The sequence below is a fragment of the Schistocerca americana genome, chromosome 7, assembly GCF_021461395.2.
Source record: "Schistocerca americana isolate TAMUIC-IGC-003095 chromosome 7, iqSchAmer2.1, whole genome shotgun sequence".
NCBI lineage: Eukaryota > Metazoa > Arthropoda > Insecta > Orthoptera > Acrididae > Schistocerca > Schistocerca americana.
In genome coordinates this window covers 361,477,740-361,503,266 of record NC_060125.1, presented here as the reverse complement: position 1 = coordinate 361,503,266, position 25,527 = coordinate 361,477,740, and the positions used below count along the sequence as shown (strand labels likewise).

Below are 25,527 nucleotides of genomic sequence, written 5' to 3'. Positions count from 1 at the left end.
TTCTTTCCTTAATTATGAGACATCTCACCTTGTGTTAATTAATTTTTAAAACAAAAATTTGGAAGAAGAGTGATCTCTACACCACAAGAAGTTATCTGCACCAACTACATTGTGTCCAGAATTTTTTTGTGCCACATCAAGAAGAATTGATTCCATGCTGTTCATTTCACTGTTTGCAAAATCTGTTTCAAAGGAACAATGGCTTCACTGCAGTTTACATGACTCAGTGACTTACTTCTCATCAATGTGTATCTTATAAATACATGTTGTGTTATTTAGATTATAATGAAAAGGATAGATTGCTGCTCACCATATATACAGGAGATAGTCACAGACACGCACAAAGAACACAGTGGTATACATTTTAGCTTTCATCCAAAATGCCTTTTCCCAAAATCACTGTCTCCAGCTGCTGCTGCTGGACAGCAGGCTATGTCTGCTCCTGGTGGCAGCAGCAACCTGGAATGGTTGGTGGGGTAAGCAGGAGGCATGGGGAGTGGAGGGGACAGGATAGATAGTAGGAGTGGGGGAAGGTGAAGTGCTGCTTGTTGGGGAATGCAGACTCTCAGTAGTGAGGCATAGGGAAGGGGAAGGGGGAATAGTAAAGGAGACAAATAGAGATAAAGAAAAAGACTAGTGAGTTTGTGGTCAGACTAGAAGGTTGTGTAGAGCTGGACTGGGAGTAGGAAAGGGGACAGACAGATGGAGGATAGGGACTAGCAAAGGTTGAAGCCAGAGGGTTTATGTGAACATAGGATATATCGCAGGGAGAGTTTCCACCTGCGCAATTCAGAAAAGCTGGTGTTGGTGTGAAGGATCCAGATGGCACAGGCTGTGAAGCAATCACAGAAGTGAAGCACACTGTGCCAGGCAGTATGCTCAGCAAATGGATTATCTGGCTCTCTCTTGGCCACAGTTTGGCAGTGGCCATTCATGCAGACAGACAGCTATCATGCCCATGTAAAAAGCACCACAGTTGTTGCAGTTCAGTTTGTAGCCCTGCCTTCGATGGGATAGAAGAAGCCTCTGACTGGGCTGGAGAAGGTGGTCATGGGAGAATGTATGGGACAGGTCTTGCATCCAGGTCTATCAGAGGGATACGTCCCATGTGCCAAGAGGTATGGCGCAGGGGTGGAGTACGGACCGACAAGGATATTGCAATAGTTCAGTGGGTGGCACAGTACATTATGGGAGAGGTGGAGAGGATAGTGGTTAGGATAGTCTTAATTTCAGGATACGAGAAGAGCTAGTCAAAACCCTGGAAGAGAAAGTGATTCACTCCATAGCTGGGTGGTACTGAGTCATGAGAGGCATTCTGCTTTCTGGCCAAATGGCAGGTATGTAGGGGGAGGTAGGTGGTTGGAGAGACAAGGCAAGTGAGAGCTTTTTCAACACAAGGTTGGGAGGGTAATTTCCATCTGTGAAGGCCTCAGTGAGACCCTAGATATATTTGGAGAGGAACTGCTCATCCCTCCAGATGCAACAACCAACGGTGGCTAGCTTGTGGCAACTGATGAAGTGGAGGTATTGCTTCAACATGCCAATGTACATCAACTGTAGGACATTGACATAGATGTAGAAGATTAGGGTTTAATGACCCTGTATACTGAAAACATTCCTATTGAAACTGTTAATTAATACTTTCTATGTTTGACAAAACCATGTGTATTTTATTTGTATCATTCGAAGTCTGGCCAGAAAGGCTCCAAAGTACAGAGTATATTTTTTTAACAGATTTATCACAAAACTTCCACACACATTCTCATGAGCCCAACAGGATGATGATTCAGTCTACTTCACATATAAACTTAATGAACAGCCATATATCATAATGTTGAGTATGGTCATATTTATTAAGAGTTTTAGAGACCAACGACACATTTCCTGATACCTGAGCACAACACACTGGACAAAGAAATGACACTTTTGGACAGATATTTAATGCAATGTATCACTGAAACTGCATATTTTTGTAGTGGTCACAAACAAATATGGAAACCACCAAATACACAGACACTGAAATCAACATGGCATCTGCTTGACTTGCTTCTGTCAGCCAATTACAGCACAGGACACGTGACCAAGAATGTGGTTAGGTTGAGACCTAATAGCACAGTTTAAACAGCTGCAAGTAAAACAAATAGTAATCAAACAAAGGAAAATCGAGGATGCAATGTAACAATATTATGAAAAGCATAGTTGCTACTCACCATATAGCAGAGATGCTGAGTCGCAGATAGGCACAACAAAAAGACTGTCACAAAATAAGCTTTCGACCAACAAGGCCTTTATCAAAAATGGACGCCAGACATGCACACACACCCATGCAAATGCAACTCTCACACGCGTGACCACAGTCTCTGGCAGCTGAAGCCACATTACAAGCAGCATCAGTAGTGCATGATGGGAGAGGCAACTGGGTGGGGGTAAGGAGGGGGTTGGGGCTAGGAGGGGGAGGTACGGCAGGATAGGGGTGGGGGACAGTGAAATGTTGCTAGGGAGCATGTAGTGTGGAGAGAGGGTAGGGCAGCTGGTGCAGTTGGGAGATTATACGGAGGGTGGGGGAGAGGAATCCTTCCTAAACATCCAAAGCCCCTCACCTGGTTCAGATTCATTGATTACATTTCTACAATACATACGGCTGTTGGTAAATTATTGCATCAAGAAATTCGGATGAGGGCCTGTTAGCCCGAAAGCTTTGTTTGAGTCTTTTTGTTGTATCTATCTGTGACTCAGCAGCTCTGCTATATGGTGAGTAGCAATTATGCTTTTTATTCTACTGAGAAAAATAGTGGTATGATGTAGGGAAAGACGGGTAACGTGCAATATGTACAAGAGCCAAGAGGGAACAATAAGAGTGGAAAACCAAGAATGCAATGCTCAGATTAAGAAGGGTGCAAGACAGAGATGTAGTCTTTCGCCCCTACTGTTCAATCTATACATTGAAGAAGCAATGACAGAAATAAAAGAAAGGTTCAAGAGTGTAATGAAAATTCAAGGTGAAAGGATATCAATGATAAGATTCGCTGATGACATTGCTATCCTCACTGAAAGTGAACAATAAGTACAGGATTTTCTGAATGGAATGAAGTCTAATGTGTACAGAATATGGGCTGAGAGTTAATTTAGAATATGGGCTGAGAGTTAATCGAAGAAAGACGAAAGTAACAAGAAGTAGCAAAAATGAGAACAACACGAAACTTAACACCAGGATTGGTGATAAAGAAGTAGATGGATTTACAGAATTCTGCTACCTGGCAACAAAATAACCCACAACAGACACAGCAACGAGATTATAAAAACCTGACTAACAGTAGCAAAATGGGAATTTCTGGCCACAATAAGTCTACTAATTTCAAACACAGGCCTTAATTTGAGGAAGAAATTCTCGAGAATGTATGTTTGGGGTATAGCATTGTATGTTAGTGAACAATTAGTGAACACAGACTGTGGGAAAAGCGGAAAAAAAGAAACAAAGAATTTGAGACATGCCGCTACAGAAGAATGTTGCAAATTAGATATACTGATAAGTTCAGGAATGAGGAGGTTCTTTGGAGAATCAGCGAGGGAAAGAATATGTGGAAAAGACAGACAAGAAGAAGGGACAGTACGGTAGGAAATCTGTTAAGACATCAGGGAATAACTTACATGGTACTAAAGGTAGCCGCAGAGGGTAAAATTGTAGAGGAAGGTAGAGATTGGAATATATCCAACATATAATTGAGGATATAGGCCACAAGTGCTACTCTGAGATGAAGAAGTTGACACGGAAGATGAATTTGTGGCGGGTCACACCAAACCAGGAAACATTTTCCTTAAATGTAGAAAAAATAAGCAAAATTGTGGTCAAATGGGTAAAATTCCTCATTAAAATATGATCCACTCGATCCAGTTCTGACAGGATTTCTCTCTAGAACTGTCCAACACATCCAACTATTTTATAAAAATTGTGCTAAAACACAAATCAAATGACAACACAAAAGAAAAATTCTCTTACAACGACCAGAGATGCTACTTTAAAGCTCTTCAAAATAGTGTTGAGGAGTCAGCAACAAAGCGCGTTTATAGCTTGGACTTGTTTTAGTCCATAGAAAGTAAAAATGAGAGAGAGACAGAGAGAGAGATCTTTATCTCCCAGTATCCCCACATTTTGAGCATTAAAATATATTAAAAGTCAAAACTGTTAGTGGAATTGTGAAATTATATCAGAGAGACTGTTTCTACTCACAATTTCATTGGATACAAATTAATGTTTTACAGCGACTACTTGAGTAAGTTTTGTGTGGACTTAGATGACCACTCAAGCTTTAGCCCATCTTCACTAAGTTCATGCCATAGGAGTGGGCCAATGTCCAAGCACAGGGATGTCAGCTGATATACACACATCAAAAAAAGTTTTGCATCACCTCGGCTCCGAGAATTCCGGAACCTGAACAGAAAATTGTAATAGAGATCAACATAAATACCATTTCCACCCTTTTCATTGCTCATGAAAACCACACATTGCATGTTGTACCACCATACAGAGAAACCTTCAGAGGTGGTGGTCCAGATAGCTGTACAAACCAGTACCTCTAATACCCAGTAGCGTAGCATGTCCTCTTGTATTGATGCATTCCTGTATTCGTCAAGGCATACTATCCACAAGTTCATCAAGGCACTGTTGGTTCAGATTGTCCCACTCCTCAATGGCAATTCCGCGTAGATTCCTCAGAGTGGTTGGTGGGTCATGCCGTCCATAAACAGCCCTTTTCAATCTATCCCAGGCAGGATTGATAGGGTTCATGCCTGGAAAACATATTGGCCACTCCACTCGAGCGATGTCGTTATCCTGAAGGAAGTAATTCACAAGACGTGCACGATGAGGGCGCGAATTGTCATCCATGAAGACGAATGTGTCACCAATATGCTGTCGATATGGTTGCACTATAGGTTGGAGGATGGCGTCACATACCGTACAACCGTTACTGCGCCTTTCATGATCACCAGCAGGGTATGTCAGCCCCACAATGCCACCCCAAAACATCAGGGACCCTCCACCTTGCTGCACTCACTGGACAGTGTGTCTAAAGGCATTCAGCCTGACCAGGTTGCCTCCAAACACATCTCCGACGATTGTCTGGTTGAAGGCATATGTGACACTCATCCGTGAAGAGAACATGATGCCAATACTGAGCAGTCCATTCGGCATGTTGTTGGACCCATCTGTACCGCGCTGCATGGTGTAGTGGTTGCGAAGGTGGACCTCGCTATGGACGTTGGGAGTGAAGTTGTGCATCATGCAGTCTATTGCACACATTTTGAGTCATAAAACAACAGCCTCTGGCTGCACGAAAAGCATTATTCAATGTGGTGGCATTGCTATCAGTATTTCTCCAAGCCATAATCAGTAGGTAGCCATCATCCACTGCAGTAGTAGCCCTTGGGCAGCCTGAGCAAGGCATGTCATCGACAGGTCCTGTCTCTCTGTATCTCCTCCATATTCGAACAACATCGCTTTGGTTCACTCCAAGACACCAGGACACTTCCCTTGTTGAGAGCCCTTTCTGGCACAAAGTGACAATGCAGACATGATCAAACTGCGGTATTGACTGTCTAGGCATGAGTGAACTACAGACAACATGAGCCGTGTACCTCCTTCCTGGTGGAATGACTGGAACTGATCGGCTGTTGGATCCCCTCCGTCTAATAGGCACTGCTCATGCATGGTTGTTTACATCTTTGGGAGGGTTTAGTGACAGCTCTGCACAGTCAAAGGGACTGTGTCTGTGATAATACATCCACTGTCAACGTCTATCTTCAGGAGTTCTGGGAACCAGGGTGATGTAAAACTTTTTTTGATGTGTGTAGAATCAGTATGTTTCCAGTGCTAATGCTTCCAAACCCTTCACACGTGTTCTGAAACTATTCACAGCAGCATGGAAATATTTCATGTGAGGTCTCCCACTTTCCACTAATGACTGCTTTGGGAACCGATATGTTAAACAAAGGTAACTAAATCATGTTCAAAGTTAAGTTAACAGGCTTCTTCACCCATTAGCAGCTTACATAAAATAAAATTCTTGAGAGTTGTAGGCCATATTATGTTATAAAATGATGTAGCAGCTGATACAATGGTACACAACTACACAACCCAGAAGAATATTATGGGATAAATCCAGAGTTTAGAGGCGTTAAGGGCTTCCAGTGCTAACAAGCCTCCTGCTCAGAAGCCCAGATTCACCAAATCTGTACACAGTCAATATGTACTGGTTGAGTTTTCTGATTTGTTCACGAATTGGCGAGGGACCCTTGTAGCTCACAGCACACTACAGTTTAAGAGAGCACTACACCTCACTTCATCTCTGGTACTTTTCCAAACTCCAATAACAAACTCAGGAAATAAATATCAAAAACTTTAATTAACAATTTTATCTTGAAAATACTATGAAAAATTATTGTTATTTAAGCATGCATGCATGCACAGTCATGAACAATTCTATAAATGTGTCAAGAAAAATGTGATGTTTTGGTACACATACGACCATTACAAAATACAAAAGAAGACAAAAGCATGAAATAAAACGAAATTATGATCTTACTTACATCATACTTTTCTGATTCTTCAATCTGTTCCAAACTACATTTCAAATTCTCAAACCAATTACTTAATAATTTCACGTATTTTGCTTTCACTTTAACTTCCTTTAGCATTTCTTCTATCTGAAATACAATAAATTTCATTAACACTCTTTCTCTTCTGTTGCACTGTTTATATCATTTCCCAAATGGAATATTTAACTGTACTCTTACTACAAACAAACAACACAAAAAATTAGGTTTGATGGGAAAAATATGCTGTATTTATAACTGGAGGTACAGTATGAAAAATGATTTGCTTCATCAAGTGGTTTTTACGATTTCTTCAGCTGATGATGTCCCACAATGAGCACCTACATGTTAACATGATAACATGAACTGAGGATTTATTCTACTACTAACACAATAATTTTTGAAATAACAAGTGGCAGTACAAGAACATAGACAGAGAAACAGCAGCAGGAAATTTATCAACAATTTTCTTATCATTTTGTTGCTTATTTGTTACACATCTTCGTTTTCTTTTAGCAAGTAATATGTCATTGTGAATTATTTTTATTGTACATTTGACAATTTGCTATTTGGGTTTAACCTCATCAATATTCATTTGATGTCTTCTATTGGTGAAACAAACAAAATTAACAAGGAACTTCTTGAATGGGACGTCACAAAAGGCCAATGACGTTTACAACATTCGATGCCCCACATATTGTCTACCAGCAACCACAATACCGGCTGCTAATGGTAACGGGGTGGGACTGGAGATATCCAATGGTGAGCACAGCATGATGCTACAGAACACAGTTGATAAGTAATTCACAACAGTACTACAGAGATACTAGTATTGATACAAAGCAGAGCAAAGGCAAAGATAAACAAAGCAAATTTTGCATTATACCTACAACAACAGTTGCCTAAGTTGACATTCCATCAAAAAGGAAACTAAGAAATTTTGAAGAGTGACAAAGAAGTGGTAGATGAAAGATTAGCTTTTCTGCAAGATGAGCCACTGGAAAGTGTGATCTCATATACAGGGTCGTCCGTTGATAGTGAGTGGGCCAAATATCTCACGAAATAAGCATCAAACGAAAAAATTACAAAGAACGAAACTTGTCTAGCTTGAAGGGGTAAACCAGATGGCACTATGGTTGGCTCGCTAGATGGCACTGCCATAGGTCAAACGGATATCAACTGCGTCTTTTTAAATAGGAAACCCCATTTTTATTACACATTCGTGTAGTACGTAAAAAAATATGAATGTTTTAGTTGGACCACTTTTTTCGCTTTGTGACAGATGGCATTGTAATAGTCACAAACATATAAGTACGTGATATCATGCAACATTCCGCCAGTGTGGACGGTATTTGCTTCATGATACATTACCGATGTTAAAATGGACCGTTTACCAACTGCAGAAAAGGTCGATATCATGTTGATGTATGGCTATTATGATCAAAATGCCCAATGGGCATGTGCTATGTGTGCTATGTATGCTGCTCGGTATCGTGGACGACATCATCGAAGTGTCCGGACCGTTCGCCGGATAGTTACGTTATTTAAGGAAACAGGAAGTGTTCAGTCACATGTGAAACGTCAACCATGACCTGCAACAAATGATGACGCTCAAGTAGGTGTTTTAGCTGCTGTCACAGTTAATCCGCACATCAGTAGCAGACATATTGCGCGAGAATCGAGAATCTCAAAAACGTCGGTGTTGAGAACGCTACATCAACATCAATTGAGCCCGTACCATATTTATATGAGCCCGTACCATATTTATATGCACCAGGAATTGCATGACAACGACTTTGAACGTCATGTACAGTTCTGCCACTGGGCACAAGAGAAATTATGGGAAAAAGATAGATTTTTTGCACGCGTTCTATTTAACGACAAAGCGTCGTTCACCAACAGCGGTAACATAAACCAGCATAATATGCACTATTGAGCAATGGAAAATCCACGATGGCTGTGACAAGTGGAACATCAGCGACCTTGGCGGGTTAATGTATGGTGCGGCATTATGGCAGAAAGGATAACTGGCCCCCATTTTATCGATGGCAATCTAAATGGTGCAATGTATTCTGATTTCCTACGTAATGTTCTACCGATGTTACTACAAGATGTTTCACTGCATGACAGAATGGCAATGTACTTCCAGCATGATGGATGTCCGGCACATAGCTCGCGTGCAGTTGAAGCGGTATTGAATAGCATATTTCATGATAGGTGGATTGGTTGTCAAAGCACCATACCATGGCCTGCACATTCACCGGATCTGACATCCCAGGATTTCTTTCTGTGGGGAAAGTTGAAGGATATTTGCTATCGTGGTCCACTGACAACATGCGTCAGCGCATTGTCAATGCAAGTGCGAACATTACGGAAGGTGAACTACTTGCTGTTGAGAGGAATGTCGTTACACTTATTGCCAAATGCATTGAGGCTGATGGACATCATTTTGAGCATTTATTGCATTAATGTGGTATTTACAGGCAATCATGCTGTTACAACATGCGTTCTCAGAAATTATAAGTTCACAAAGGTACATGTATCACACTGGAACAACCGAAATAAAATGTTCATATGTACCTACATTCTGTATTTTAATTTAAAAAACCTACCTGTTACCAACTGTTCGTCTAAAACGGTGAACCATATGTTTGTGACTATTACAGCGCCATCTACCACAAAGCGAAAAAAGTGGCAAACTAAAACATTCATATTTCTTTACGTACTACATGAATATGCAATAAAAAATGGGGGTTTCTATTAAAAAAAAAAAAAAAAAAAAAAAGAGGTTGATATCCATTTGACCTATGACAGCGCCATCTAACGGGCCAACCACAGCACCATCTGGTTTCCACCGTCAAGCTAGACAAGTTTCGTTTTTTTTGTAGTTTTTGTGTTTGACACTTATTTCATGAGATATTTGGCCTGGTCACAATCAATTGACCACCCTGTATACTCAACTGTGCGTGCAACATACGAGGGGGGGTCGAAAAGTTTCTAGCCTACCCAATAAAGAATGACCGAAATTTCATAATTCCAATTAATTTTTCAATAAAACACCCACGTACACTAATATACTTGCAGACACACTCAGATAAATTATGCAAACCATTCAAATAAAAGTTGATTTTGAGTCCAACCAAGCGTTCACAGCATCAATCACTGCATCATCATTGGAAAATGGTCCTCCTGTGAGGTCTTTTTTAGGTTTGGGAAAAGAAAAGTCTGATGGAGCCAAATCTGGAGAATATGGTGGATGACATAACAATTCAAACCTGCAGTCACACAGGTTTTCAAGAGTTGCGAGGTCTTTGTGTGCCGGTGTGTTGTTGATGCAAAAGAATTCCGTGCACCAATTTCCCGCAACTTTTTTTCTTTTTCTCTCCTTTCAAATGGTGCAGGAGGGTGGAATACTGTGATGCATTGATACTTACACCCTTTTGCAAGTAATCCATCATAATTACCCCTTCTGCATACCAGATGAGCGATGCCATCACTTTACCACCTGATTTTTGCATCCAGAATTTTTTTGGGGTACAGGATGAAGGATGTTTCCATTGTTGTGACTGTTTTTCTGTCTCAGGATGAAAGTGGTGAACCCACGTTTTGTCCATTATCACATACCTTGCAAGAAAGTCATCTTCATCCCTTTCAAATTGGCAGACAACTTATTCACAACACTGCACACGCTCACATCTCTGATCTGCATTCAAGTCTCTCAGGACCCACAGAGATGAAACTTACCGCATTCCAAAAATATCCACAACAATATCATGGGAGATTCCAAGTGTGGTTTCAACGTGCTGCAACATTGTTCAATGAACCTGCAAAATCATATCGTGAATTGCAGTCACTGTTTCATCAGTGGCAACAGTGACAGGGCTTCCGCTCCTTGGCGCATCTTCCATGCTCGTTCCTCCGTGTTTGAAGTCAGACAGCCAGTTTTTCACTGTTGCGTAAGACAGAGCACTGTCCTCAAATGTATCCCGCAAATTACTTAGGCATCATTCCCTTCAAATGAAGATATTCAATCACAACACAGTTCTTGGTTCTCTTGATATTCGCCATTTTGCTTATGCTATGGTATACAACGTATCCTAGCAGCGATAGTAATGAAGCTGGAGCCATGAAATTTGACTTGCATACCCACAAAGGGTCACCATAAAAGTAGGTGGTGGTGTTTGTATGAGACATTACACTAACTATCTCGTGCTAGCAGCTTTTCGACAGCCTCTCATATATGAGGAGTACGATGATGACTATATGTGCTTAGCAAGTGAAAGTGATACTGAAACAGGTGTCAACCCATGTAGTCCATCATCCTTGTCGGACAGAGAACCACAAATCCTATCTCCAGTGAAATGCAGTAAAAGACAATCATTGTCCAAGGAGCGGGTACTAAACATAATTAAGTACACGGAAGATCATTCGAAGCACATTAAAAAAACAATTATGAACAGATTCCGAATAAGTCCACAGCAATGTGACAGTGTAGAGCATAACAAAAACTGTGAATATTCAAGGGAGAAAAAGGCACACTTGCTACAAAAACTGGTGTTTTCCTGTTTCAAGGATGCTCAATACAATTTACAGGCTGTGCATGACGGTGACCTACTAAGTTATGCACATCAAACAGCATGAAACATAGATTATAGGGATTTCCAGGGAAGCAGTGGATGGTTGCATAATTTCAAACACTGCTACAGAATTGGGAGTCATAAGATAAAGAAATTTCAAAAAAGAGTCAACTTGACGATGCACAGCAAACTATAATATCGGTCCGAAAATCTGTAAATGTGATAAGCAAACTAATTGCATCATTCAATAAGGAATTTGTTTTCCACTTGAGCCAATCAGGATCTGAAGGGGAAATGCATATGAAGGAACCCTGGAATTAAGAGGTACGAGAGTTGCATCAAGATCAACTAACATCAATGCCTTAGCACATTCGTATACAATTATGTCAACTGTCACTCTGGATGGCAAATAGCTGGAAAGTTTTTTATTGCACTGTGAGGAGTTGGAGATGCTGTGCCCCCTATGATCTTTCACATATGCACGATTTTTCAAGGGCAGTACGAAACACTTACGTCACAGCAAGCAAAAGTGGGAAAAATAAGCATAACAGAACTACAATTATGGTATGGGCACTGCTTTTGGCCAACAGCTGGTCAAAATAACTTGCTTTATCTTGAATCCTGGTCTGCATATAAATATCATACTCCTTTACAGCTAACTATCCCAGGGTTGCCACAAGTATCCCCAAGCGAAATTCCGTAATATTTTCAGCCAACTTTTAGCATTTTGCACTGACAAATTCTGAAATCTCAAGTGTAATTAAAGACATCAGTTGACAAAAAAAAATTAGGATTCCTGTATTCCTCTCCTATGTGAGCAAAAATTATGACTACCAACATCATCTTCTGTAATTAACTGTTTGTAGATGGAGAAAGCAAGCCAAATAGAACATGTGTTTCATTAAGACTACTGTTATTATTGTATTTTAATAAAAAGAAACACATTTGGTGACAAAAATTGCATTTTCTTGGAGTCACAACACAGATTTAAAATACCTTCACTGATTTCAGAAGACCTCTTGAAAGAAGGGTATTGGCAGGGAAGAGTTGTATAAACCAACACTACAGTTGACCGTCAATAAAATGTTTGTTCTACTGTTGTTGTGGTCCACAGTCCAGACTGGTTTGATGTATATCTCCATGCTACTCTATCCTGTGCAAGCTTCTTCACCTCTGAGTAACTACTGCAACCTATATCCTTCTAAATCTGCTTATTGTATTCATCAGTTGGTCTCCCTCAACGATTTTTACCCTATACCCTATACAACGATTTTTATCCCTATAATCCTCAGCATGCTTCTCTCCAATACTAAACTGGTGATCCCTTGATGCCCCAGAACATGTCCTACCAACTGATCCCTCCTTCTAGTCACGTCATGCCACAAATTCCTCTTCCTCCCCAATTCTATTGTGTACCTCCTCATTAGTTATGTGACAGACCCATCTAATCTTCAGCATTCTTCTGTAGCACCACCTTTTGAAGGCTTCTATTACCTTCTTGTGTAAACTATTCATCGTCCATGTTTCCACATCTGTACATAGCTACACACCATACAAATAATCTCAAAAAAGACTTCCTGACACCTAAATCCATACTCGATGTTAACAAATCTTTCTTCTTCCGAAATGCTTTCCTTGCCATAGCCAGTCTACATTTTATATCCTCCCTACTTCACCCATCATCAGTTATTTTGCTCCCAAAATAGGAAAACACATCTACTACTCAAAGTGTCTCATTTCCTGAGCCAATTGCCTCAGCATCACCTGATTTCATTCGACTACATTCCATTATCCTCATTTTGCTTTTGTTGATGTTCATCTTATGGCCGCCTTTCAAAGACAGTGTCCATTCCGTTCAACTGCTCTTCCAGGTCCTTTGCTGTCTCTGACAGAAGTACAATGTCCTTGGCAAACCTCAAGGTTTTTATTCCTTCTCCACAGATTTTAATACCTACTCCAAATTTTTCTTTTTTTTTCCATTTACTGCTTGCTCCATGTATAGATTGAATGACATCAGGGATAGGCTACAATCCTGCCTCATTCTCTTCCCAACCACTGCTTCTCTTTCATGGCCCCTCGACTCTTGTAACTGCCATCTACTTTCTGTACAAATTGTAAATAGCCTTTTGCTCCCTGTATTTGACCCCTGCCACCTTCAGAATTTGAAAGAGAGTATTCCAGTCAACATTGTCAAAAGCTTTCTCTAAATCTACAAATTCTAGAAACGTAGGTTTGCCCTTCCTTAATCTATCTTCTAAGATAAGTCATAGGATCAGTATTGCCTCACATGTTCCAACATTTATACGGAATCTGAACTGATCTTCCCCAAGGTTGGTTTCCACCAGTTTTTCCATTCGTCTGTAAAGAATCCATGTCAGTACTTTGCAGTCGTGACTTACTAAACTGATAGTTCGGTAATTTTCACAGCTGTCAACACCTGCTTTCTTTGGGATTGGAATTTGTATATTCTTCTTGAAGTCTGAGGGTATTTCGCCTGTCTCATACATCTTGCTCACCAGACGATAGAGTTTTGTTAGGGCTGGCTCTCCCGAGGCTATCAGTAGTTCTAATGGAATGTTGTCTACTTCCGGGGCTTTGTTTCGACTTTCTTTCAGTGCTCTGTCAAATTCTTCACGCAGTATCCTATCTCCCATTTCATCTTCACCTACATGCTCTTCCATTTCCATAATATTGCCCTCAAGTACACACCCTTGTATAGACCCTCTACATACTCGTTCCACCTTTCTGCTTTCCCTTCTTTGATTAATATGGTTATCTGTCTGAACTCTTGATATTTATACAAGTGGTTCTCTTTTCGCCAAAGGTCTCTTTAATTTTCCTGTTGGCGGTGTCTATCTTACCCCCGAGTGATATATGCCTCTACATCCTTAAATTTGTCCTCTAGCCACCCCTGCTTAGCCATTTTACACTTCCTGTCAATCTCATTTTTGAGATGTTTGTATTCCTTTTTGCCTGCTTCATTTAATGCATTTTTGTATTTTCTCCTTTCATCAATTAAATTGAATGTGTGTTCTGTTACCCAAGAATTTCTACTAGCCCTCGTCTTTTTACCTACTTGATCCTCCACTGCCTTCACTATTTCATCTCTCAAATCTACCCATTCTTTTCTACTGTAATTCTTTCCCCTGTTCTTCTGAATCGTTATCTAATGATCTCTCTGAAACTCTCTACAATCTCTGGTTCTTTCAGTTTACCCAGGTCCGATCTCCTTAAATTTCCACCTTTTTGCAGTTTCTTCAGTTTAAAACTACAGTTCACAACCAATAAACTTTGGTCAGTGACAACATCTACCCCTGGAGATGTCATACAGTTCAAAAGCTGGTTTCTAAATCTCTGTCTTACCATTATACAATCTATCTGAAACCTTCCAATGTCTCCAGGCCTCTTCCAAGTATACAACCTTCTTTCATGATTCTTAAACCAAGTGTTAGCTATGATTAAGTTATGCTCTGTGCAAAATTCTACCAGGCGGCTTCCTCTTTCATTCCTTATCCCCATTCCATATTCACCTACTAATTTTCCTTCTTCTCCTTTTCCTGCTATCGAATTCCAGTCCCCCACGACTATTAAATTTTTGTCTGCCTTCACTATCTGAATAATTTCTTTTACCCATCACACTTTTCCTCAATCTCTTCATTATCTGAGGAGCTAGTTGGCACATAAACTTGTACTACTGTGGTAGGTGTAGGCTTTGTGTCTATCTTGGCTACAATAATGCGTTCACTATGCTGTTCATAGTAGTTACCTGCGCTTCTGTTTTTTTATTCATTATTAAACCTGCTCCTGCATTACCTTTATTTGATTTTGTATTTATAACCCTGTATTCACCTGACCAGAAGTCTTGTTCCTCCTGCCACCATTCTTCACTAATTCCCACTATATCCAACTTTAACCTACCCAATTCCTTTTTTTAAATTTTCTAACCTACCTGCCCAATTAAGGGATATGACATTCCATGCTCTGATCAGTAGAAAGCCAGTTTTCTTTCTAATGATAATGAATTCTCTTGAGTACTCCCCAGCCAGAGATCCGAATGCAGGACTATTTTACCACCGGAATATTTTACCCCATCATTTAACCATACAGTACAGCTGCATGTCCTAGGGAAAAATTATGGCTGTAATTTCCCCTTGCTTTCAGCCATTCGCAGTACCAGCACAGCACGGCCATTTTGGTTAATGTTGCACGGTCAGATCAGTCAATCATCCAGACCATTGTCCCTACAACTACTGAAAAGGCTCCTGCCCCTCTGCCGGAACCACATATTTTTCTGGACTCTCAACACATACCCTCCGTTGTGGTTGCACCTATGGTACGGCTACCTGTATCGCTGAGGCACGCAAGCCTCACCACCAATGGCAAGGTCCATGGTTCTACTATGTTCGTTATTGTCGGTTATTAGCCGCTGTGCTACGTCTACTATTTTACAGGTACTGTGTGATTTTTCTTTCGAGAAATATATGAGTATATAGCATATAAACCACCAGTGACTGCCACAATTTTCTTCTCCTTATTGTCCATACTTTCTAATATATAAATTATTTTCAAAGTGCTAAAATGTACTATAAGAAATAGAATATCTATAAAATGCTGCACTGTACAATGTACTTGCAGTGAGACAGTCACTATTCCTGAAATCCATCACCCATGTCCTATGGCCTGCTGAGGAGCAATGCAGTACTGGGTCCTCACATAAACCACTAAACTCCACCACATCATGCCACACACAAACAGACCAGGCCTGCAGGCAGATCGGTGAGACTAGATCTGATGGACAGGGCTTGCACATTACTGGGAAATGAAGGGCATCACATCAGCAGGCCTGATCCATTAGAGAGATACCCGCAGAAATAGCCTGCGGTTTTGGCCCTTCGTGGAAGTCCACGCACGTGGCCACATACTCACATGTCACACACACCATGTTGATGAAATGAGACCATGCAACAAATAGCTTGTGCAAATACTCTGAGAATCAATATTAATGAGGATAGGTAACAACTGACCGTAAAGATGATCACTGAGCCGCAGACAGGCAAGTAGAAAATACAATCACACTCTCACAATTAAATTTTTGGTCATAGCCTTTGTCAGAAAATGAGAGCATACACACACTCACACAGTCACTCATACAAATCACTGTCTCCGTCTGCTGCATCAACAATCTCTGAGGATCAGATTGAAACAAATCACTCTTCCAGCTTCCCTGCCTCTTGTTGGCAGCTGCTAGGCTAGTGGCAAGAAATGGTGGCAGCACTGACCGCAAGCTGAGTGGAATGGTAGGAAAGGGAGAAGCAGCAGGAATGAGGGAGTAGGGAAGCAGAGCACGTACTCAGCTGTGCCCTCCAACAATGACACAACTTAGTAAATGAACCATTTCATCTACTGAGACATAAGCAAGATTTTTCCAGTCCCCCCCCCCCCCCCCCAACACGTTAGAAATTCCCTGATAGTCCCCGATTTCCAGAATTTGTGACAACCCTGTACCCCTATTGAAAAGTGTGTGAACCACCTGCAACACTCTGGACGAATTCAGCCTTTGGATGTTTGTATCCCCCCATCTGCAAAACATATTATTGGATTTTCTGCAGCAACGGTTTAAAGGACAGCCAGTTACACAATAATTTCCACAACAGACTGTTCCACATTCAGCTGCATGACACCACAATCCATCAGTTCTCATCAGCCCATTACACCAATATGATTCTATATACACTCTTCAAGAGTGGATACCTTGGTGAATGTCCTGCATGATTTTTAACTCCCAAGAAGTTCACCTTCGATCTTGATGGTGCAAAGCTTCATGATCACTGTGACATGCCATTTTCCATTCAGTGCTCATGGTGCAAGTTAATGGTTTGTTTGGAACATTTCTTGAATGTCAACAATGTCTATTTTGTGAAGTGTAATACATACGTCCTATAAAAGCTTGATCTCTGCAACTCAGGGACACTCATTTTCTGTTGCCTTCCTGACGCATGTGGTGAGTCATTAGCAGCTAAAATTTTTCCAGTCAAAATTGTTAACAGAAAACTTTGAAGTGAGCCTTACTAAAGACTGACTAGCGACATGTGAAGAGTTTTTTTAAGGATTGTGATTTTGCATATCATACATGGGGAAAATGTTCACCAACCTGCAGCCGAAATATATTTGAATGAAACAAGTTCTGTGTTTCCCTAAGCCGATTCAACTCCTTCACAGTGGGTGGCTTCAATAAATCATTTTGGGATGCCTTTCTCTTCTTTCTGCTTCTGTCAGGTGAACCCTAGAACATTAGTCAATGAGGCTTTAAACTGGACTATGAATTACCACTGAAGTACAGAAGTAACAAAACAAATAAGAGACAAAACAGATAAACATTTAGGGTTTTTATACCTCCAATTTCCTTTTTTCTGCTGTGACCACATTTCTAGCTTCTTGAGTTTCCGATTCACTGACCACCTCATTCTCAGAACCCTCATGGTCAGATACAATTTCAGAAGCACCACTTTCAGATTCATAACTTATACTGACTTCATCATCGCCATCTTCTTCTACAGGGGCCATCTGATAACAAAAACAAACAATGTGATCTGTAACTATACCATTAAAAACAAACAAAATATAATTGGCATATAAGTAGCACACACATAAATGTTCAAGAATGAAGAATGATGACAATAACAATGTCCAAAGAAAAAAAATTATCAACAACTATGTTTTACTTGGTCAGCACATGTAACCTTTTTGCCAATGATAGGTATCACAATAATAATAATAATAATAATAATAATAAGGCTCAGTCACCGAGTGCAAGTCTTTCAATTGAACACCACTTCAGTGAGTTGTGTCTTCCTAATCTAACATAGTTAACCAACGAGTGAAAGGGGACCTACAGTTTGAAGTTAAATCCTCACCACATGGCCTTCCTGGTGAATCTTCACATCAATGAGAGATGAAGACTAGATCACAAGCAGACTAAAAATTTCTATGGTCTGGCCAGGATTTGGTTCTCCAACCTTTTGGTTTCCAGGCATGTGCTTTACCGCTAGATCACCAGGCCCAACAACAATGAAAGTTTTCACAATAACAACAAACAAGAAACATATGCTTGCTGGAGTAATATTTCTAGCTTTGTGATACAAAAGACTGGTTAATATTAAGCAGAAACAAATTCCTATCATATGTAATCCAGTTTATTCCATGTGTTTACAGCAAAGTCAACAAAAAATGGCTCTGAGCACTATGGGACTCAACTGCTGAGGTCATTAGTCCCCTAGAACTTAGAACTAGTTAAACCTAACTAACCTAAGGACATCACAAACATCCATGCCCGAGGCAGGATTCGAACCTGCGACCATAGCGGTCTTGCGGTTCCAGACTGCAGCGCCTTTAACCGCACGGCCACTTCGGGCGGCGCAAAGTCAACATTTTTCATTAATTTAGAACTCGCGTCACTAATGAAACAGGAGAACTTCAAGCAAATGCCATCTTGACAAAATATGTTGAATAACCAACCCTTTTTGTAAATGTCATTAAGAGAATTTGAGAAGGTACAATGAAAATTTGCCAGGAGAAACAACTGGAAACAATAAGAGTATGAAGGCTATAAAACAAAAACTCCTGCTGGAAAAACATCATATTTCATCAGTTAAGATGATATTTTTTAAATAAAACAGGTTGAGACAATAAATAATTAATAATGAAAATAACCACGTTCAAAGAGAAATTTCAGATGAGGTGTACAAAGGTATGAAGAAAGGAGGGACACCCGAAGATGAAGGTGCATCAATGTAAATGATTATAGCTAGAGAAAATGTGTGTTTACAGTCATATGCAAAGTCAATAGATATTTGGGTGTTTTGCTTTTTATACAGAAATTATTACAGCAATTAATGCAATTCAAGCTGAGACATTAATGGTGATGGCATACTTCAAATTGTAAAAAGGGTTGGTATACAAATGCCACAGGCAGCGTAAATGGCAGCTGGCATTATAATCTGGCAGTAAGTGCAACACAGAGCATGTCTACAAGGCAACAGTTCGTCGCAAAATGAGTAGATTTTGGTTAAAGTTGGTATTTTACTAAACAGCTCTTACATGGACTCCCTGACCAGACACCATCTATGGTTCACTTACTACATGAAGAACAGCTGCTAAGTGATCAACAACTTTGTAAGTGCAACATCAACAGTTGGAAGAGGAGCACCACTAGCACAGATTCATTCATTCACCCCCCCCCCCCCCACCCACCACCCTCTCTCTCTCTCTCTCTCTCTCTCTCTCTCTCTCTCTCTCTCTGTGTGTGTGTGTGTGTGTGTGTGTGTGTGTGTGTGTGAGGACAAGTAGCCCATGTCATATGTTCCAAGAGTGGATCCTTGATGCACGAACCAATTATAGTCCACCACACCATAGTGTCACGGCTACTAAGCTCCTCTTCTGCAGGGACACAAGAAAACTGATGTAGAGGAAGAGTGGGAAGAAATGGAAAATGTAACAAAAAAGGGTCATTCAACTTATGGTTAAGAACTCCATGCAGTTGAAATAGAACTTCTAGCAGTGCAATATGGCCCAAATGATTATGTTAAGCAGGAGTTTTTGAGTGCTTTTTTTTTTCTTTGACACCCTGTCACAGCTCTTCCCATACCTGAGAAAAGGGTATTGCTACAAGTTCTCAATCTAATATATTTCACTGCCAGCTAACCTTCAACATTTTGCAACATAAAAATTGGACACCCCCCATTTCAAATGTACAGAGGAAGAATCTCACTGGGCAATGGTATCAGCCTTTGGCACCATTGAACTGCATCTTCTAACACGTATTTTATCATCCGCATTAGGCTAAAGTCAGTAATTTGCAAAAATGATGATTCTGATTTATATGCAGATGAAGTTTCATTTCTCATGGTTTTGTTATGTACACTGACTGCACAATACAGCTAAAAGAGGGAACATAATTATCAGAATGGTAAAATGTAAAAAGAAAATTAAATGCTTTCAACATCTTATTAAGGAGTGTCAAAAACAAAATGTGCATTAGCATCTCAACAAATGTTTGGTACATTAAATATAAATAACAACGTTTGATAGGTACAGAGTACACCAATTTACTCAGTAAAAAATGTTTTGTTTTTATACTTAAGAAGTTTAAATAAGTCTTGTATTCTCAATAATTACTATTAAAAACAGTCTTGATCACGATTTATTTAACAAGGTGACCGGTTTCGACCACTACTGTGGTCATCTTCAGACCATTGAGTAGGAACCCCTTTCTGTTGGAGAATCATTCTCCAACAGAAAGGAGTTCCTACTCAATGGTCTGAAGATGACCACAGTAGTGGTCGAAACCGGTCACCTTGTTAAATAAATCGTGATCAAGACTGTTTTTAATAGTAATTATTTACAAGACATTGATCACTGCTGTTCCCATAATGCATTCAAAAGTAATTCTTGTATTCTCAGTTTCAAGCAACACATTCTTTCTTCCACAGATGATTCTAGCTCTATTGGAAGCTCGTTTGGTCAGCATCAGATCATTAGGATTCATCTGATGAATTCCATCCTTTAAGCTGTACTAAGACAACCAGCAATGAGGACTCTGCTGTACATCATGGTAATAACAGCTGCAGAATGCATGCTCACAGTCATGCATTATGATATCCTAGGTAAAAATTGTAGTACAACAAGTACTCGTCTTTGTTAACTCACTTGAGCTTCATCAGTCACTTCCACAATGGTGTCTAAATGTACCATAATCACAAACTGTTTAGAGACATTCACAATTCCATTTCCTGGTTTGCAGTTGTCAACAAACTGGGAATATCAGATGAAGAATTTGAGGAATTAATAGGGGCTGAAAGGAGAATAGTACAATGGACGCAGAGGTACAAAGCACTTGGGGTGATCCATGCTGACTGCTACTTGTCAGAAAGGGGTAAGCACAAATATTTTATATCAGCTAATAAAGCCACAAAATCAAAATACACAGTTCTTTCAGAAACATAAGACCATGCAATGTTATGTGAGCCTCACTGCCCCTTTTTTAAACTAATTTGTTCCTTATTGTATTCTGAGAAGCTCAGTAATGTATGTAATACTGTAAATGTAAATGAGATTCAAAAAGTACTTGAAGTGAAGTGCAGCTGGACAGCAAGAGACTCTTTTAGTGTGCAGTCCCCGCAATGATAGTAGTTGTGAATCTTTGAGCATGGGGAAAAAAAAGGGGGAGAGAGGGGGGGAGGGGGGAGGGGGGGGGGGGGGGAGAGAGAGAGAGAGAGAGAGAGAGAGAGAGAGGGAGGGAGGGAGAGGGAGGGAGAGAGAGAGAGAGAGAGAGAGAGAGAGAGAGAGGAAGAAGAAGAAGAAGAGAGGAGGAGGAGGAGGAGATTAGTGTTTAACGTCCCGTCGACAACGAGGTCATTAGAGACGGAGCGCAAGCTCGAGTGAGGGAAGGATGAGGAAGGAAATCGGCCGTGCCCTTTCAAAGGAACCATCCCGGCATTTGCCTGAAGCGATTTAGGGAAATCACGGAAAACCTAAATCAGGATGGCCGGAGACGGGATTGAACCGTCGTCCTCCCGAATGCGAGTCCAGTGTGCTAACCACTGCGCCACCTCGCTCGGTGAAGAAGAAGAAGAAGAATGTTAATCTGTATCTTGTGGAAAGAGGACCTGTTGTTAGGCCATTACGTATTGTTACATGTAATGAAAATTGCTATTGCAGTGATAAAACTGAGTAAAGTACGTGTAAGAGTTGCCAAACATTTATGTATACAAATTTTCTGGAAGTGAAGAATAGAAATATCTTGTTTTTGGAAAAGGAGGTGAACTTCATTGTCATCGCTGGCTATCAATCGACAGAATTATAAGTGTACAAAGTTCACTAAAATACAGGAAAGGCAATGCATTCTCTATAGTTTTCATTCAATACGTAACAACCTCTCACAATTTCTTAGTTACAGTTATTGGATTATGATCTTGTACAATAGTATGGTGCTGAACTCCACTGACCAATTTTGATGTAGCAGGACATGTGGTTTGAAGGAAGTTTGTGTGCCAAGCAATCTCCTTTTCTCATGAAAAGCAGATTGCTGTTTGATCGTATTTACTTACAACAGTGGTCCCTTAGGTATAAGCTACAAAAACTTGGGCTCAAAGCTATCCGCAATATGGCCAAGTAACCAACAGAGTCATACTTTACATCTTAAAGAACAATAACTTATTCCATTATAATACGACACCAACTGGTGAAGAAGCTGATCATTTAAGGAGGTGGTAAACAAAATTCAGGTACCAGTTACGACTTATAAAGTAAAGTCTCAATCAAAATCAATATCTCTCTCTCTCTCTCTCTCTCTCTCTCTCTCTCTCTCTCTCTCTCTCTCTCTCTCTCTCTCTCTCTCTCCAACACAACAAGGAATATACAAAATACTTAAAGGCATTTCAGCTATTTTTATTTGCTCACAATACAAGGCGAAAAGAGGTACTTACCAAGATTTGTTAAAAACTGACAGCAGCTATGGTGAAAAGTGCTCTTAAGGGGTCCTCACATGTTCAATAATATTGCCAAACTGATCAGCTGAAGGCCCATATTGACATACTGTCAATAATAGAGATATTGACAAGCAATACCAATGGCTCTCAAAATATTCTTCGTATTATCAACACATACTGACCGTGTGATGTCAAGTATTGACAGTTTGCCAATATTCTCCATTTAGATGTTGACAAAGCTTCGTGAACCAATCATATGGCACTAGTGTGCACTGTTTATGTTTCCAATTCGCCTTATGCACATCATTTCTCAAGTTCAATTTTTCAAGTAGTCTTTTTAAAGAAAACAATTTTAATAGATCTATGCAAGGGTAAATATTGTTTAAACCACTTTAGGGTGGTCACACAGGATGTTCTATGACACTGCTGAATTTGTTAATTTGAAAATATAGTATAGCTTAGTGAATTACACAGCAGTAAGGAAAAATGCATCCATTTATTAAAAAATGTCATATATCTGCTACGATTAGTAAGAGGTCAATGATATATATATGGAAACATTCCACGTGGGAAAAATATATCTGAAACAAAAAGATGATGTGACTTACCAAACAAAAGCGCTGGCAGGTCGATAGAAACACAAACATACACACAAAATTCAAGCTTTCACAACCAATGGTTGCTTCATCAGGAAAGAGGGAAGGAGAGGGAAAGACATCTTTGCCTCTTTACTTCCACCTCGACTGACATCTCTGCCCAAACTCTTTGCCTTTACAAATGTCTGCTTGTGTCTGTGTATGTGCGGATGGTTATGTGTGTGTGTGTGCACGAGTGTATACCTGTCCTTTTTTCCCCCTAAGGTAAGTCTTTCCACTACCGGGATTGGAATGACTCCTTACCCTCTCCCTTAAAACCCTCGTCTTTCCCTCTCCTTCCCTCTTTCCTGATGAAGCAACCATTGGTTGTGAAAGCTTGAATTTTGGTGTATGTTTGTGTTTGTTTGTGTGTCTATCGACCTGCCAGCGCTTTTGTTTGTTAAGTCACATCATCTATGTCCATTTCACCAAATTATCCCAGAACGTAAAAAAAAGTGTTACGTTAATTGCCAGAAGTTTACCCTTGCCAGCCACATATCATTTCTTCACAGCTTTCCACAGAATTTTACTATGTTTGATGATATTACAGATCTTAACTTTTGGACGACTTGTCTGTTGGCAGAAATCTCAAAGTTACTCCTAATCTCTCATCAACTGTGATTGCCTCTCTAATCTACTTATTCTGCTTCACTATTTTGTCTCATAATGGCATTAATAACTTGTCATATGATGCAGGACGCACTGGAAAATAATTTATGAAATCTTTCAGATCTGTGGTTCTGATTTTGGTCAGTAAATTAACATGTAACCAGCCCCTCCACTTTTTTCAACCACTCTCAGGCCCATTTCAACTTTTTGGATGTTTTCTGTTGCTTGCAAGCAATATCTAATATAATTCCAGCACACACTTTCTTTTGAGTGTTTGACATTTTAACCTGTAAAACCTTGTTATCAACTGCCACCTTTTGTAAATATTATCAATGATGTGAGAATGCTTCAATATATTGATGGGGTGACAAACAATAAATAGTGAACATGTGCAAGTCTGATTACAAAATTCTGTGATGGTATTGTTGAGCAAGGGAAATGTGGCAGACATAATCCACATAATAAACTATCAGAATGTGGTGACGATCATGTAGCAGAGCATCTTCAGTTGTTCTTTCAGTAAATTACACTACCATAAACAAAACTCACGTAGGAGATATTTTTATTTGATCTTGAATTTTATAGTTACAAAAGAGCTCCATGATCAGGTCTACATGACCACACAATGCTGCCCAGCTGCCACATCATCCTGTGCCAAAAGGAAGCATTTGAATGCACTATAAGATGGGAATGGGGGTTAGCACACCACTTTCCTAGCTGCTGTAAGCTTTTCAGACCATGAAGTTACTATGTCACATTCAATTACTAAGTTATCTCCTTAAGTGACATCACAAATATGAATGTTCCCATTCCAGTCCTACCACCAGAGAAGTCCCTCTCAGTACCAGGAATTGAACCCAGGTTCTCCATATAGCAGACACACTGAGCACTCATCTATGGAGGCACACTAAGAAAAATGATTATAAAGTCAAATGTGAAGTAGACAATTGCAAGTTAAAGTATTTTCTAAAGTACAGCCAAATATTCCATGAGAACAGTTTACAGTTCTATAATCAATTAAAAATTGCCATTGTAAATGTTTTGCATTTGCATCACTTACAGAGAAGTTGTTGCAGAGATAAAAATCATGACAAGCGTTTACAGAGAAAAGATCTGTCTCAAAAGAAGCATAATGAATATTCAAGAGAAGTGGCTGTAAATTTCCACCAACAGAGTGCCCCAAGAGGAATGGTCAATATTTATGAATGTGACAGGAGCAAACATTCAAAGCAAAAAAATCAAATAACCAAGGGCTCTGAAATGCACACCTTAAGAACTATGACCAGTTGCTCAGTAGAAGAGATGTGTTTCACACTGGCAAGGATGAACAAGTGCTCATAGCTCTTAAGATATGCATTTTAGAGCCCACGTTTGCTAGACTTTTTTGCTTCAAATCATCATTTTTCCCGGGACGCCCTGTATAAGTTGTACTAACCCCTAAATGTAACATGGGAAAATTGATAACATTTAGCCTTACCATAAACAACTTGGGAAATCAATACAGCACCTTTTACTTGTGGAATGAGATGAATGTAAAAAAGAGGGTCAGTTTAAATCATCATGTGTGTCTACATGCGACTACATCACAGCGCTACCAGACATCACGCACATGGCAGTGCTGTCAGATGG

At 40.0% G+C, this 25,527-nt stretch overlaps 1 protein-coding gene across 1 annotated transcript in view; it reads right to left on the bottom strand.

Moving 5' to 3' along the window:
• The window catches only part of LOC124622323 (nucleolar protein 6), a 136,827-nt gene that overhangs the window by 98,441 nt on the left and 12,859 nt on the right, over nt 1-25,527 (bottom strand). The window contains exons 2-4 of the mRNA XM_047147998.1: nt 17,562-17,732; nt 17,320-17,451; nt 6,586-6,702 (exon numbers count right to left, since the gene is read on the bottom strand). Of these exons, the coding sequence (XP_047003954.1) occupies nt 6,586-6,702; nt 17,320-17,451; nt 17,562-17,732 (420 nt within the window). The remainder of the gene's footprint in view (nt 1-6,585; nt 6,703-17,319; nt 17,452-17,561; nt 17,733-25,527) is intronic.